This window comes from Dromiciops gliroides, chromosome 1 (genome assembly GCF_019393635.1).
Source record: "Dromiciops gliroides isolate mDroGli1 chromosome 1, mDroGli1.pri, whole genome shotgun sequence".
In the NCBI taxonomy this organism is placed as follows: Eukaryota; Metazoa; Chordata; class Mammalia; order Microbiotheria; family Microbiotheriidae; genus Dromiciops; species Dromiciops gliroides.
In genome coordinates, this window is record NC_057861.1 from 388,473,192 (window position 1) to 388,490,479 (window position 17,288).

At 36.0% G+C, this 17,288-nt stretch overlaps 1 protein-coding gene across 1 annotated transcript in view; it reads left to right on the forward strand.

Annotated features, from left to right (window-relative positions):
- Positions 1 to 17,288, forward strand: part of ADAMTS6 (ADAM metallopeptidase with thrombospondin type 1 motif 6) — a 349,111-nt gene that overhangs the window by 200,479 nt on the left and 131,344 nt on the right. The window contains 2 exon segments of the mRNA XM_043970648.1: positions 4,798 to 4,843; positions 4,846 to 4,944. Of these exon segments, the coding sequence (XP_043826583.1) occupies positions 4,798 to 4,843; positions 4,846 to 4,944 (145 nt within the window).

Consider the following 17,288-nt stretch of genomic DNA (forward strand, 5'->3'; position numbering starts at 1 on the left):
CTTGACCTCTGAATATTTTGCCTTGAATGCTGCCTTGGCAGTGGGGTGGTAGTGGAGAAGCCCAGAGAAATTATCTCTCTCATAGGGCAATAGTGAGGTAAAGAATAAGTATTAATGGGGGAAGGTAATCTGTGGTTACAGAAATATGGCACCAAAAAAACCCAAGAAAGGGTGATAGAAGTGTGACTTAGGGAGGAGGAAAGGGGTAGATTCTGAAGACAATAAATATTTAATCGTATGCTACAGTGAAGACTCAGGTCAGGTTTAAATTTGACCTCAGATACTTGCTAGCTGTGTGACCCTGGGCTAGTAGCTTAACCCTGTTTGCTCCAGTTTCTTCATTTGTAAAATGATCTGGAGAAGGAAATTGCAAACCACTCCAGTATCTTTGCCAAGAAAACCCCAAATGTGATCATGAAAAGTGAGACATGACTTAACAACACCACCGCCAATAGTATGTGCATTCACTAATTGATGGTATTTACAGAACAGTAAAGGAAGGTGGCTGGCTTAAAATGGTTATAGGAGGCATTGTATTTATGTTTTAAACTATTTACTTTTATCATATTTGAAGTTTTCCAAAGAAGACTATCAAGACCACATTTTATTTCTTCTTTAACACCTCCCTTCCTATATGTAGAAAAATGATTCAGAGATGAACCAAAGACAAATATACTCTAGAAACATCTTGTGTAGAGTGAGATTGCTAGGGAAATTAATGTACCTCTATAGATGAGATTTTATTTAAACATTGTTCTGGTCTTACCAGATACATAATAGATAAAAATTCTTCATCTGGTAATCAGTAGACATGAATTCAAGTTCCAACAGTGCCACTGACTAGTCTTATGAATAGCCAGAATCGTAAACCTCTCAACACCTAAATTGCCTTATTGTGAACTTTTGGAATTTGTTCTGCAATATCTGCAAATAGTTACTTTAAAAGAGGTGAAATGTCTCATAGAAGATAGAAAACCCAACTTGCAGTTAGAAAGACCCAAATTCAAGTTCTGCCTCTCACACACACTAGCTGTGTGGCCCTCTGCAAGTCATTTAATCTCTTAATGCTGCAGGCAAATCTCTTAAGGCCACAAATGACATTTGCCAAGTTGCCATGGTAGGAACGTCTTTACCAGGGAGTTCCCTATACCAATGAATCTTATATGTTTTCTCCCCTCCCCTTTCCCCACTAATTCACCAAAACACTGAGAGTCTGAGTTTGCATCAAATTATAGAATTTAAATTTGGAAGAGATCTTAGAAATCATCTAGGCCAATTTCTTAGGCAAGAATGACTCCTCACAATGCAAGAATTAGATCTTTAGGAAAACTACAGTGAGCAATGAGAAGAGTCTTCTGGTTTATATTGTGAGCCTCAGAAATGATTCTAGTGTTCCAAGGACTCTCTCATTTGAGAAGGATTTTCTCATTTCTTATCTAGTTCTGTAGCTTCTAATAGGGAGTACTGAATAATGCCCAAATGCAGTTCTGTCTTGAAGTGAAAGGAAAGAACTGGAGTTATAGGAGACTTTGATGATTCTCTGGCATTTTCCATGTTGGGTACTCCCTCCACAGAGGCAAGTTATAATCCCTTAGTGTCTTCTCCCATTCAATTTCTTCCTTCCTTCCTTCCTTCCTTCCTTCCTTCCTTCCTTCCTTCCTTCCTTCCTTCCTTCCTTCCTTCCTTCCTTCCTTCCTTCCTTCCTTCCTTCCTTCCTTCCTTCCTTCCTTCCTTCCCTCCCTTCTCTCTCTCTCTCTCTCTCTCTCTCTCTCTCTCTCTCTCTCTCTCTCTCTCTCTCTTTCTCTCTCTCTCTCTCTCTCCCATTAATCCTACAAGGAGGATTGGCTTTCTCTGCCAATAGCCTTCCCTCAATCCTTTTGATACCTTAGATATAGCAGTGAGCCTTCTATCTCATCTCTCATTTTTGATACATGACTTGTCAATTTCATTTTCTAACTATACCTGTTTATATTCATTTTTATACATATCCTGTATTTATTTATTTATAAATATGTTGTACCTTTCTCTTAAATGTAAGCTCCTTGAGGGTAGATATTTTTCCATTTTTCTATTTGTATTCCTCCTAGTGCCAACCTTAGAGGATAGCACTTAGTAGGAGCTTTATAAATGTTTGTTGATTCTTTGATCTCTTCATTCCTCTCATATTTCAAAATAAATAAGGACCTCTCCTCCTATCCTTATTTTTCTTCATAGTATCCTTCTCCTAAATCACCTAGGTTTATTGTCACAAAGTTATTTGCAACCAGATATGGGAGAAGAGGGAAAGATAGGAACCAGTCACCAAAATCTGATTCTTCCTTCACAAAGACTCTTCTATCTATCTGTTCTTTCTTTTCTATTACTCCTGTTGTCATCCTTTTTCAGACCATTATAGTACTTGTAGTACTGTGATAGCCTTCTTGCTAATCTCCCTTCAATCTTAACCCTTCCTAAAGCACTTTCCTCGCTACCAGATTAATCTTCTAGAAATATTGCTTTCATCATTTATTGATTAAAGAAGAAACAATCATTTATGTGTCCCCCTGTGCAGTACGTATTACTCACAAAATGCTAGTGCCACAGCCAGAAAAAAGGACTGTGGAATCTGAATGCAGATTGAACTATACTATTTCTACATTTTTTTTCTTTTTTGAGGTTTTTCCCTTTTGTTCTGATTCTTCTTTCGCAACATGACTAATGTGGAAATATGTTTAATGTGATTGTACATATATAACCTATATCATATTGCTTTCTATCTTGGGGAGGGGGGAGGGAAAGGAGGGAGAAAAATTTGGAACTCAAAACCTTATAAAAACAAATGTTGAAAACTATCTCTACATGTAACTGGAAAAAAACCAAAATACTGTTAAGATTGAAAAAATTTTTTTTAAATGTTAGTGCCAGTAGGAATACAAAGATGAATAGACTGTGGTCCTACCCTTGAGAAGCTGAGAATGCTTGCCCAAAACATTTTGGTGGATCCTCATTTTCTCTGTTACAAAGTTCAAACCCTTTATTGTGGCATTTAAGGATCCCCAGTCTTGTCCCTCATTTCCTACTATACCTACAAATGAACCCTCTGCTTTAGACAAATTGACCTCACTGACCTTTCACAATGTTGCTTTCTCCTTTAAATATTATTGATACCCTTTTAAAAAATGATCATCATCGGAGGCAGCTAGGTGGCACAGTGGGTAAAGCACCAGCCCTTGATTCAGGAGTATCTGAGTTCAAATTTGACCTCAGACACTTGACACTTACTGACTGTGTGACCCTGGGCAAGTCACTTAGCCCCCATTGCCCCGAAAAAAAAGATCATCATCTCCATACTAGCTCTCCGTTATTTCCTTTTTGATTGCCCACCCTCATCTTCACCCATTTCAATGTTACCTATCCTCAAAGCCTAGTTTAAATTCTATCCCTTCCATGAAGCTTCCCCTGTCCCAACTCAAGAGTTCTTTCCCCTTCCCCTTAATGCTTATGAGATTTTATATACATGAGTACAACTCCCCTGGTATTTGGATGCAGCTTGACACTGTTCTCTTTCATCTGTGTGTGTGTATGTTCCCTGAGGGCAGGAAAAGTCAATACCCTCTCAGTTCAGGTTCCCATTAGGACAAAATGAAGCACTTGAAAGTCACTGGACATTTAATAGAGGAGATTTACTTTGCCCTAACACAGGAAGGATTTGCAACAAGGGCATAGCAGAACTTAACTCCTCATTTATGCTGGAAAATGCACATGATCAGTTAGTCATCAGGATATGGTGACCTGCAAGGGTCAGGCACCCCCTTCAGTTGGCGATGAGAGGTACCAACTATACTCAGCTGAGACTTTTATGCCCCCAGACCAGAAAAGTATATCAGGGAAGCTGGAGCCAATCAGGTTGGGTAGGAGGAGGAAGCTGCAGCAGGGTCTGGGAAGCTGTGTCCTGGTCCTATCACAATATTATATACACATGGGGCATTGAAATGTTTATTGACGGGGTCAGCTAGGTGCTGCAGTGGGTAGAGCACTGGCCCTGGAGTCAGGAGGACCTGAGTTCAAATCCAGCCTCAGACACTTAACACTTACTAGCTGTGTGACTCTGGGCAAGTCACTTAACCCCAATTGCCTCACCAAAAACAAAACAAAATAAAACAAAAAAAGATTATAAATTGTTGAAAAAATATAGAAATGTTATTGACGGATTTATCTTTTGCAAGCTGACTTTATGGTAAACATAGACTATGGGGATGTGTTCTTGTGATTTGAAAAGAAAAACCTGGGTTCTGAGTTCTGTTAGTAGATAGAGAGTTTACTGTGGGATAATGAGAGATATCTTCTACCCGTGTCAGCCTATCAAAATGCAAGATTGGTAAACTAGTTTTATACATGGAAATGACTTTAATATCCTTACCGGAGAATCTTCAGAGAAGTGGGGCTCATGTGATAATCTATGAACCCCATATAGACACAACTTATGTTTAGCTTGAACTGAATATAAAAGAATTCTGAGTCCCAGTAGGTATCTATTTCTACCAAGAGAGTCAGAGGGTTGAGGCTCAAATCTTGCCTTTGGTGCTTTTCCCATCTTTGAACTCAATCAAATTATTTCACCTCCTGGGGCCCAAATAGCCTCCTTTGTAAAATGAGGGGGATGGAATCAGTGACATCTAAAGTTCCTTCCAGGTCTAAACCTATCATCCTAAGATAGGTCATGTTTTGGATTCGATTCTATAGGAAAATTATATATACTTTTTCTCATTTCCACTTTTTCATTTTGTCTCTTTCATTATCAATTCTCTTTTTGGACAGTTTTGGGATGAACCACGATGGAATTGGAAATTCTTGTGGGACCAAAGGTCACGAAGCAGCAAAACTTATGGCAGCTCACATTACTGCAAACACCAATCCTTTCTCCTGGTCTGCCTGCAGCAGAGACTACATTACAAGCTTTCTAGAGTAAGTCAACTCTGGAGAAGAATGATGAATTTTTCCAGAAATGAACCATCAATAGAAGCCTGATTATTGGCTCTAGAGCTTCTTATGTTGTACGATTTGACATTAATAGAGGTCCAATAATGTGTCACAGGCTGTTTCCAAAATTATCTTTATATTGTGGCAAATTCTTTTTCCTTCTTTTTGAATGGTATTATAATCTGCTAAATAGATTTCAGAGAAGCTGGAGCGGGAATATAGTTGGGAGGTTGTTAAATATAGGAATAGTAAGTATTGTTTCAGAAATATGAAGCTATGCCATGCAGAATTCAGACTTGGGTGATTTCTTTATTATATGCAAACAAGTTATATGAAGACACCATAATTTTTAAAAAATGTATTGATGGAACATCAGAGTATCACCGAAGTTTAAAAGCATTTAATAAAGAAAGAAACTCCAAAACTTAAATACCATATTGGTCTGAATATAGGCCACCTGCTTTAAGAGAAATTTCTTTGAAAAGAAATTTGCATAGGCTACATTTGAGTTTTATATAAGGTCTAGCATGGCTTACATGCATACCGATAAAGTAAACACCCAGGGAGTTAGCCCTTGGAGACAATGAAAATGTCTTTGCCAAGATCAGAGACTAGCTAACAAACGCCTTTTAGTATCTTTCCAGCATTTGGGAGCTATTTTGCTGGTCCCTTCATGCATGTTACAAGAGTCTGCTTACTTCAAAAGGAAGGTTATCAGTTAGCAGAGGTGTACATTGGCCCCAGGAAAGCAGATGTTCTCCCAGTTCTCACCTGTGGAACTTAGTTTGAATAACATCTTAGAGGTTTCAGAGCTTTGTTGTTATACCATTAACCTCAATTCTTTTATGTAAAGTTATCCTTGAAGATGAAATACCTTGTGAAGAAAGCAGATTGACTTAGAAAAAATCGGGACAATGAAAGTTTTTTGTTTGCTTGTTTGTTTTAAGAAATTGAGTTCACCCAAAGTTTATGTTGGCATGATCTCCCTTTACAGATTTCATTTTTTTCTCTTTAGGATTGTTTTGCTTAAGAAAAAAAGCAGTAGTTAAAATATAGTAGGCATGTTATAACATGGTTTGTTAGTGGATGGGTTCAGATATGCTGAAGGTCAAATCATGTTTTCCTGATATCTCAAAGTTATATACATACAATACAACCAGGTGCTGATTAGTGCAAATAATGAATCCCATGAAGTGATCACATGTATTTAAATTAGAACTATTCAAAGTTATGGTTATATAAAATATGATAATTGGTTCCAGCCCACTCAGAATAGGCACTGCAAGTTCTAATAATGTTGCCACTTTGTGGGAAATTATTATTGGCACTAATCAGGTCTTAACTGTATAAGCTTGTTGTAACACAACTTTAAAAATCATTTTGGGTTCAGCTTTCCAACATTGGTGTTACAAAAGGACTTCAGCAAATTAATTAAAATAAAAGTACTTAAATGGACTAGAAGTCTCAGAAAGCAGTACTTTTTAGTACTTTCCCAATATTCCAAGAGCCCATAATTTTCTCACAATGGTTACTTCTTCCCTCAAGGCAGATCTCAATGGTTCTATACCTTAGCAGATCTTCATGAGTTTCTATGGCAAAAAATTAAATTAAATCAAAATGTCATTTGGTAAAATAAATTTCTGGTAATGAGCCTCTCTGAACTTAGCTAGGATGTTCCTCTGATGACGGGCATACTGACTGTCCAGGTTGGTAGGGCTTGCCAGATTTTGTGCTCTGTCCCAAATCTTTGGGACACCAGATTCTCTTACTCCAAGTAGAAATTGAAAGTGCTACAGTATAATAAGGATCCTGTGGGCTGCATATTGATTTGTTTTTTAAAATGTAATATCATTTCTATTTTATTTTTATTTATTTATTTTTGCTAAATATTTCCCTATTACAACTTAAGCCATTTGGTCAGCACTTGGGGGCTGCATGTGGTAGCCCATGGGGCCACATCATTTTTTAATCTGATTTATCATCCAAGTAGGCTTTTAGCAAAAGACCTGTCATATGATCAAGAGGCTCTTTCTAATCTCAGTAATAATTGATTATACTATCCTTGGTTACATTGCATACCAAGAAAATTCACACAAAAATAGACTTGGGGGCATTTGTAACGTAAAGCTGTCAAGGATATCGTTTTACAAAAGTGATCTAATCCCAGTACCAAAATTTCAAACACTGGTAAAATTTCCTGTTTCTCCACATCTTAAAGTCAAGATGGAACTGGCACCCCTCTCAGGACAGCCCTCACTTACCTAGGGGATTTAAGTTATCTGTCACTAGAAAGATAAATTGTATGGCATACCTGTGAATGCCTGTACATTATCTAGGGTTTAATTTCTTAAGAGACTTAATGAGGCCTAGGATTAATTTCTAATCTCCTTCTACCTCATTGGCTTCAATACATGGACCCGATCTGAACACCTGTCAGAGCTTGCTTGACTGAAACCATATTGAGACCACTTTGTTACTCCAAAAGAGAGTCTATGAATCAGTGGCCAAGTCCAGCTCAGTTCCACTGGTTTGGTGAGATTTGCCAAAATAAGTAGAAATTGCTATCATGGAGCCAAATCCCTCCAAACCAACATTATTCAGGCAAGAAGTGGGGACTTTTTTCAAAGGCAGAAGAGTAGGTGAATGGAATTTACTAGAATAAGTGCAGAGGGGAGCATTGGTGCAGTGGAAAAAGCATTGCATTTGGGGTCAGGGGACCTGGGTTCAAATCCCAGACCTTCTAATTCCTACCTATATGACTTTGGGCAAGTTAATTCATATCTTTTGGTCTCACTTTCCTCATTTCTAAAATTAGGGGATGGAACTAGATGAATTCCAAAGTCCCTCCTCGCTCCAAATTTATGATCTTTTGATTGTTGTGACAGTCTAATGGGATTATTAATCCTATAATTTTTGAAAAGTATTTTCATCCCACAGAATCAAAGGGTTGTTCACAAAATTCTTATTCCAAGTCAAATATGGGTATGAGAGGCAATTGGTAGAGACCTGGGAGAATATTGCTTTTCATGCAAACTAAAGAATTCTAGCGACAATCTGACCAAACATGCATTAAGAAAATAGCCTAAGGCCCATAAAATAGACTAGTTCACTGGACCATAAAGGCAGAAGAGTGACTTCTTTGGGATTTTCTTGTTCTTTCTTATTAATACTCTGAACTTAATGGCTTCAATAGCTTCATGTGATATATATTTTTCAATCTAGGGATAAACTGATCAGGAATTATGATTATATTTATGTTTTAAAGTTGGCTCAGGAAAACTCATAACATTTTATTTAGTTTCTCTCCTCAAGAAAAAGAAACCTTGAAAGATGAATTATTTAGAAACCTCAGCCCAGCCAGGAAAATGCATACTTTTCTCTCCTTAGTGCCTGCCTAGGCCAAAGATGATGATGAATTTTAACAATGAGCTTTCTATGATTTATGGAAATTCGCTATTCACTATGTTGGGCTGAAACTGATTCCTTGACCATAAAAGCCAGTAGAGTACAAGTTTCTCTCGTATCATTCTGAAACACTGAGTGCTGTCGATCCGTCAGGAGGTGGTGTTTACCAACTCCCAATATTTTTTTTCAGATTTCTTAAACTCGGTGATTCAATAAGTGGTTCATGAATCGCCCAGAAGCCGTCCCGATTAAATAATAAAGAACCCATTTCCGTTAAAATGGACGAGTTATGCCAGCTTCTGATGTTTTCCGACGACGGCTTTGCAGGTAGTGTCCTTCCTATCTGCCTGCGGGACTATTTTTTTTTAACTTAAAAAAAAAAAAAGTAAAGAGAAGGAGAAGATGAACCCGGTATTATGGCTCACACCCACTGATGACCATGGGCTGATCTACCAGGCAGTAGAGGGCAGCCAAAAGGAATTTAAACTAGTTTAGACATATTTCTCACTATTTAGAGGGAGGATAGAGTCATTTCAAATAGTTTTCAACAGTTTCTGGGGCATCTGTGAATCAAGTATAGCTCTATTTAGATTAGGGCCTGTTAAAATTGTTTAAACTATTAGAGAGCCATATCAGACTCTTTAAGGTACAAATTAAATAAAGACTAGCCATTTTCACAAAAAGCATGGATACTGAAAGTGTGGGGAGCAAAATTATTATCTAACACCCCAAAGTGAAATAGGGAAGGAAAATTGATAGGTTAGTTCCTGAGAACCAGCACTCATGGAGACTGAAAGAAGAATTTCAGGGTGACCAAGACACTAATTAATATTTCTTATGGGGTAGCTCTATCCAAAGGCTAATGCCAATCTACCATGCAAAAAAATAAGCCAATTATTGGCTTATAGGCCTTTCTGGAGAGATGGCCTCTTTGCAGAATGAAGAATTTTTCACATTTTGATTTTGTTTTTTAAGCTTTACTGTTCCTCAGAAAATAATGTAGCAATCTTCCCTCTATTTGTGTCAAGCTTCCACTCTTATTATTCATCTATTCATATAACCAAATCTTAATGTGTAAAAGAAAGAACAAGGACAAATTAACTAGATTCTGCATGGTTCTTCCAACCTGAAAAATCTCTAGTCTGATTCTGTTGGGATTGTGCTTTAGTTTCCTCACTGATAAAAATGAGGGCAATCCACTAAGGTAATCTTTAAGATCCCTTGAATATATATTTAGCTATCTTTGGGTATAGCCATCCAAAAGATGAAGGCATTACTCTCACTATCTGTAGTAGTGAAGAAATAAGAGCAGTTTTGATCAGGATGATTTGAAATAGAGAATACTATAATCCCAATTCTATGTAAAAATTGACAGAAAAGCCCCAATAAATACAATTTGGCTTTATACATAATAGATTATGATAATCCTGTCCCTATTTTTTTTTTTGCTTCATTTAAGTGACATTAAAATGTATTAGGAGGTTGGGGGGGTTGGGGGTGTGTTTTTGAGATGGCATGAAAAGATTACCTTTTTCATAGTAAAGTTTTGAACAAAGTTAAAAAGAAACATTTGGCCCAACCATGTTTTGTCTTAGTGAAAGCAAACTGAAAAACGCGATCAGTGGAATCATCATATATTCTGTAAGTCAAGTCAAGTTCACACACAACTATATTTGAAAGTGTGACAGGCTGAACCTTGACTGTTTGACAATATGGAAGACTATATAGCAAACTTACAAATTATGATTTTGTTTTTGTTCTTATTTTCCAGGCCAATTATCTATATAAGGAAGTCAATATATCTAAGTTAGATTTGGGAGAACATAAAAGTATTATTGACTTTGAATCCCTGGTGTGAAATATATACTTGTAGAAAAGCAAATGCCACCAGAAAGCAGAAACTCTCACTTAATCACTAAATTAGCCTGAAGAGTAGAAGTATACATGGAAACAGTCCTTAAATTTTCTAATTTTCTTATCAGATGTAAACTGGAGTTTGTTTTTTAGTTGTGGAGCATAGAAAAAATCATAGCACCATAGATTTAGAACTGGAAGGGGATACAGAGGTTTTCTAGTCCCACCATTCTTTGTACAAATGAGGAAACTGAGGTTCAGGGAAGTGAAATGGCTTGCTCTGACTTTAGATCCAACATTCTTTCCACTGTACCAATAGCATGGAAAAGTATAAAGAAATGGGACTGATGAGGGCAGCTAGGTGGCGCAGTGTATAAAGCACTGGCCCTGGATTCAAGAGGACCTGAGTTCAAATCTAGCCTCAGACACTTGACACTTCCTAGCTGTGTGACCCTGGGCAAGTCATTTAACCCTCATTGCCCTGCAAACAAAACAAAACAAAAACAAAAAACAAAAACAAGAAATGGGACTGAAAATCAGGAAACGAAGTTCACTTCCTGGATTTTCCACCATCTTGTCATGTGATCTTGGGCAATTCAATGACATCTCTGTGCTTTAGTTTCCTCATTGATAAAAATGAGGGAATTGCACTAAGGTAATGTTTAAGATCCCTTGAATTCTCATATTCCATAATACCATGAATTATGTTCTCTGGTCTGAATATATTAGAATATATTTGAGGTTGGTCAAAATCTTTTGTTTTGCATTATTATAATGTGTTATTGTCATCTTAAATGTGTTTAGTAGTAATTGAAAATTGTGTCAACAGCATGGAAAAATTTTGAATACCACCCATGACACAAATAATTGTTATTTGTAAGTACCCTATGGTTAACAAAGATTAAACACAAAATTATTTTTATGTCATCACTGTTCTTGTTAGTATCACTGATGATATAAAATGGAATACAATGACCTAAGTGTTTATATAGCAAAACCTACATGAATCATCCAGAATTATAGGCAAATTGGAATTTTTTGTCTGTATTCAGCCTCTGTGTAAATGAGACTAATGGCAATAAAACAAGTTTATACAATGGCTTAACTTTTAATAAAATACAAATATACATGTATGTTTAGAATAATTATTTTTGCACAGCACAAACCCTTCAGTCATAAAAAGATATATGAATATACATATTCTACTAGAATGTGGAATTTCAGAAAGATTTTTCAAGAATGAATTTTTCTGCTTAATGCTCTAACTTTCAGTCAATCCAAACATTCCAATCACCGGTTATTCTTATTAAAATTTTGCAATTCATACAAGATAGGGAGATAGAATTATTATATAAAACACAAGGCCAAATAAGTCATCCTTGAAAATTACCCCCCCCCACACACACATCTCTCAAGGTTAGTAATATTTTACAAAATGCTAATTTTGTAAAAAGAAAGATTGTTATTTGTGTATTTGGAGGGATGCTGGGCTGGTTAAATTTTTTTAGACTGGAAAATTTTTTGTTCTATTTACAAAGCCAAATTAAGTGGTTTCATTCACCATTCATTTGGTTACATCACAAGATTAAATATTTACATTGAGAAAATGAAGGCAAGATGGCCCCTGGTCTTTATCAAAGTAAATTGTATCAATATTCTTTAAAAAGTTACATTTAGGAGCAGCTAGGTGGCGCAGCGGATAAAGCACTGGCCCTGGGTTCAGGAGGACCTGAGTTCAAATCCTGCCTCAGACACTTGACATGTACTAGCTGTGTGACCCTGGCAAGTCACTTAACCCTCTTTGCCTCCCCACTCCAAGTTACATTTACAGGTTAGAATGTAAGCAACTTTATGGCATAGATCGTATCATTTTAGCCTTTGTATCCTTAACACCATATACAGTACCTGGTACAAAATAGGTGCTAAATAAATGTTTGTTGGTTAGAGGATGATAATTAGAGACCCTACCCCCTATCCCCAGAATGATCTTCATTCAGTTGAGATAATGTCTCCATATTGTATGTAATTCATGGAGATAATGAAAAGGTGTCACTTGATTAATTTAAATGGTAAGAGAATTCAGATGCAATGACTAGAAATACTAAATTCTAATCTGAGTGTAAAGAAGGAGGTTAAAGAGAACTTTCAGTAATATACAGAGAAACCTATTTAAAAAGTCTTCTTTCCTTGGTGTCATGTTCCAAAATATCTATATTCATCTAATAATAACAGATTTAAGCAAATGCATGACTTGCTTCACTTGGAGCAGGTTATATCATATGCTATAACATGTTATAAGATAATGTGTTATGTATTCAATCTTTTGCTCCTACATATTGCTATATAATGATTTTTCACTCTATATGGTTCTAAAAGGGAAACAAAAAAGACCTGTTTAAGTATTCAGACAAAACACAAGCCTCAGTAGAACATAAAGTGCTTCTAAATAAAACTCTAAAAGTAAAAGCATTGTTTTGGATAAGTCTGTGTCAAGGTCCAGACAAGGTGACTGTGGTCCAATGACTAGTCTGCTTCTCTTTGGTGAAGGATCTTAAAGACAAGAACCATATTTTGGACACCTTTGTGTCGATGTCATGAGAGTATGGAAGGAATAAATGTTTAAATGAGGTAGTTGTTGCCTCATTCACAAATCTAACCATTTGCCCAATTTGCCACCAGGAAAGAATTTTTCTCTGGGGGAGTTCTTGGACTCTTAATGGATCATTCCTAAGGGGCTCTCTCTGACAACAAACTCTTGCTTGAGGTTGTGCCTTGTTGACCTAAATCTTTCTTTTTCTGATTTCCCACATTTAAATTTCTCTCTTCTCTTCTCTTCTCTTCTCTTCTCTTCTCTTCTCTTCTCTTCTCTTCTCTTCTCTTCTCTTCTCTTCTCTTCTCTTCTCTTCTCTTCTCTTCTCTTCTCTTCTCTTCTCTTCTCTTCTCTTCTCTTCTCTTCTCTTCTCTTCCTCCCTCCCTCCCTCCCTCCCTCCCTCCCTCCCTCCCTCCCTCCCTTCCTTCCTTCCTTCCTTCCTTCCTTCCTTCCTTCCTTCCTTCCTTCCTTCCTTCCTTCCTTCCTTCCTTCCTTCCTTCCTTCCTTCCTTCCTTCCTTCCCTCCCTCCCTCCCTCCTTCCTTCCTTCCTTTCCTCCCTTTGTAAAGCCAACTTTAATGGCATTAACCAATGGAAATGAATTAAATGGTTCAAGCAGATTCAAAGTAGAAGCCACAAGATGAATATATTCCCTGATCTTTTTCTTGTGCTTTTTTGTTGTTGTTATTGTTGTTATTGCACATTTAACTTCATTCAAACATTTCACTATATATTTTTACAAAGTTACTTCATGGAAATACAACAAAATTTTGTTTGTATTTTATGTTCATCTTTTATAGACATAAGATATGCTTGTGTAGTATTTAAACATGAGAGGAAATCACCACTATTAATTCAAATAACCTATTCCTGTTGAAAATCAACAAGGTAATCTTATGGTACCTTGCTCTTTTATCATGCTTTATGTTTGATTTCCTTATCAAGAGTCTTCTTTTTTTAGCAAAGTATGTTCTGAACTTTTGAATTCACTTATAAAAGTGTGAATATGATATGGGGCCACATACTTTTAAAGCTTTTAACCATGAAAATCATGCTGAGAAAAAATGCATGAAATTGGTATTCTTTTTCACTCAACTAGCCTTAATTGTCACCTGTCCTGAGCATAGGGTAATTTCTGGAGCAATACTTAAAAGAAGATTTCAAAATCAGGAATAAGAAAGTGTTTCTATATGATGATAATGTGAACTACTTTACTTGCTAAGTTGCTGGAGAAGATATTCTTTTTTCCACAGAAAAAGATGCTTTCTGCACTAACGTGAGTGATTCTGGCATTAGCCAATAGTAAAGCCTGTCTGTGTTAGCACCATATTCCCTGAGAACTTATGGAAACAACACATTTCCTTTAGCCAGCCATGGAATAACTCAACTTTGTAAAAGTGATAATTATGCTATTTCCCATGATTCCTTTGTAGGATAATACAGCATATTTTGAGATTGGCTGTGATACCCTTTCTGCACAACTCTTTTTTTTAACTATTATTTTTTAAATCACAGTCAGAAGAAAAAAAAGAGAAAAGACAAAAGGTCTAGAGAGATGGACATAGAGTATGTTGTCATTGGTGTCTTTGAATGACCTGAGAAATAATATGCTTCAGTTTGGAAAATAATTTTAATTTCCTGTAATACTTCTAATCAGTGAATGAATTTTTAACTTCATTTGAATGTAATGAATTTTTAAATGTTGGTGAAATGCATTATTGTGAAATGTTTCTCTTTTTACTTATCTGTAAATGAAAATTTGAGCTGTCCCAAATAACAGTTGTAGAACTGCTACTTGTGAAATGATTTTCCTTTGGCAAAGTAGATGGAAAAGATTTGGAAAAAAAACACTAGGGCTGGCACAATTGACAGGAATGTTGGAAAAAATGTTTAAATGTTGGCATAGGAATTCTTTAAAAATTCTAACTTATTCACATGTGAAATGAAAGTAAAAAAGCATCTGTCCTATTTTATGCACACTGACTAAATAAAAATGAACAATTATATTTTGCAAAGCATAAAGTCCTTTAAATGAAGGCACTCTGTCTGGTTTTTAATGACCTTTATATTGTTTGTTCCACCAAATTAAACTATTATGTTGGAGGGCAGACATACTTTGAAAAGCAGAGATTATAAAGAGAGAATGTTTTCATTTTTTCAACACTGATGACCTTAGCCGAAATATGAAATTTCTAAGAGACTCAACACTTTGACTGCATTTGAGCAGAGACTTTTGGCTCTTGGCCTATGCTTTCATTCTGTCCATTTATTATTGGTATTTTTCCAGATCTAGTGGACATGTCTGATCACAGAATCTCTATTTCTGCCTAACGTGGAGTTACATAGATTAAGTTGTTAAGGCTTACAAACCACATTTTTGTTACTTGCCACATTTTATGTTTTTAATTCTACAACCAGCTGTGGCTATGTTTTCATTGAAAACAAACAAGAGGCTTAGAACAAATATGAAATTATGTTTTCCTTGTTTCCAAAAATTATTTTAATCATTGTTTTAAAGAACAATATGATATTTGGATTATCACCTAAGGAGGTTTTGTGTGTATGTATTAGTCATGGAAAAGGATGACTATTTTGATATCTTATTCCCAACTAACTGTAAAATTTCAGCAGAAATATTTCACCCTACTGCGGGATTATTTATAAATAGCGTATATTTCTTCATGTGTTCAAACATGTTAAAACAACTCAGTATGCGGTATCATAATTCTGACTGAAGGAGTCCACAGAGTACCTAATCTCCTTTGATCCTTTATGTTGAACAGTTCAGGCCGTGGTACTTGCCTTGATAATGAGCCTCCCAAGCGTGACTTTCTTTATCCAGCTGTGGCCCCAGGTCAGGTGTATGATGCTGATGAGCAGTGTCGTTTCCAGTATGGAGCAACATCCCGCCAGTGTAAATATGGGGTAAGAAGTCTTTATACTTATACTTAGTGTATGTACTGCTTAGTCATTTGTGTATGTATGTGTGTATACGTTTAAATGTTCCTTCATGATGCAACTATTGAGTTAGATGGAATCATTTGTTATGTTTACCTTCAGTCATTTGAGTAACACTTGCAGTGTAAATATGGGCTAAGAAGTTTTAAATTTAATACTGCATCTTTTTTTTCTGATTTGTATATTCACCATTCTCAGAGGTTTGAGTGATACTGAGTTAGACTAGCTCCTTTCAAGAAAGCAGGCAGACTCTGCATAACTTTTAATGCATTTATTCTTATAAGTATTAAGTTTTTGTTGTTTAAAAAAAACCAGCCAAAACTATGATTTTGAAATCTCCTTCCCTACTTTTTTCTTTTTATTTTAAGCTAATAGATACTTCAAAATTGGTTAGAATTGTTTTTTTTTTTTTTTGGTTAGAATTGTTTTAATTCATAGTTTTTAGTGGTGAGGTCATTCAGCTGTTCCTTCAACCACTGCCCACATTCAGACAAATCCTTAGGCAGGGCCAAAATGACATGACCTCAAATAATAAAACAAACAAACAAAAAGATGGCTGTGAAAAAATGTTGGCATCCAGATTGATTATCTTTCCACATCTGCCTTACGAAGTAGCAATGTGTATACCACTATGGAATGTACAAAAAAACTTTGGCCTCTTCCTAAACTTTAGATTAACAATTTAGTCTGCCTTGAACAGTGTTGTAGATGTAGAGAAGGTATTTGTTTTATGTTTATTGAATGAATGAAACTTAGAAATATATTTGTAAGAAAATAATCTGCTTTTAAAAATTCTAATAATTTTGGTGTTCTGTTCCCTACGTGAATGTTTTTTTAAAAACATTTTTGTTAACATTAAAAGGAATGAAAAGTTTCAGGTAGTTTAGACTAAATAGCATACTCATCCAACTTGTGCCAATTACTCCTGTTGGTCTTCAATACAAAAGGAATTCATTTTTAATGCCTTTGGGATGACAAGTATAATATTATTGTTGGGCAGACTCTTTGCCATTTTGTGTAATAGATATAAAGACTGTATGTGACTGGCAAACTCTTTGAGGTTCCTGGGTCAAATTTTTTTTCCACTTTCTTGTCTTCTTTTAAAATCTTCACATATATTCCTTAACATTTATTTCATTGTGTCAGTCAATCACAAGCATCTATGAAGGACCTACTGTGTGAGGTGCTAGAGAAACAAAGACAAAAATCCCTCAAACTATAACATCCCTGTCTGTGAAGAGTTTACATTTCACTGGGGAAGTAACAGAAAGAAAATTCACTTGAACTGAATACTTGAGTGGTAGCTAGAGATTCTAAAGGAAGAGGTGAGAAGGTAATGCATTCTAGGTGTGAGAGACAATCTGTACAAAGGCATAGACACTGGAAATGGACTATGACACGAGGGACAGCAAATAGGTCTATCAGGCTGTAACTTAGCATTTATGAAAGGGATAAGGAATATTCCTAGAAAGATAGTTTAGAGCCTAGATATTAGCAAAGTGCTTTCATTTCAAAACAGATGGA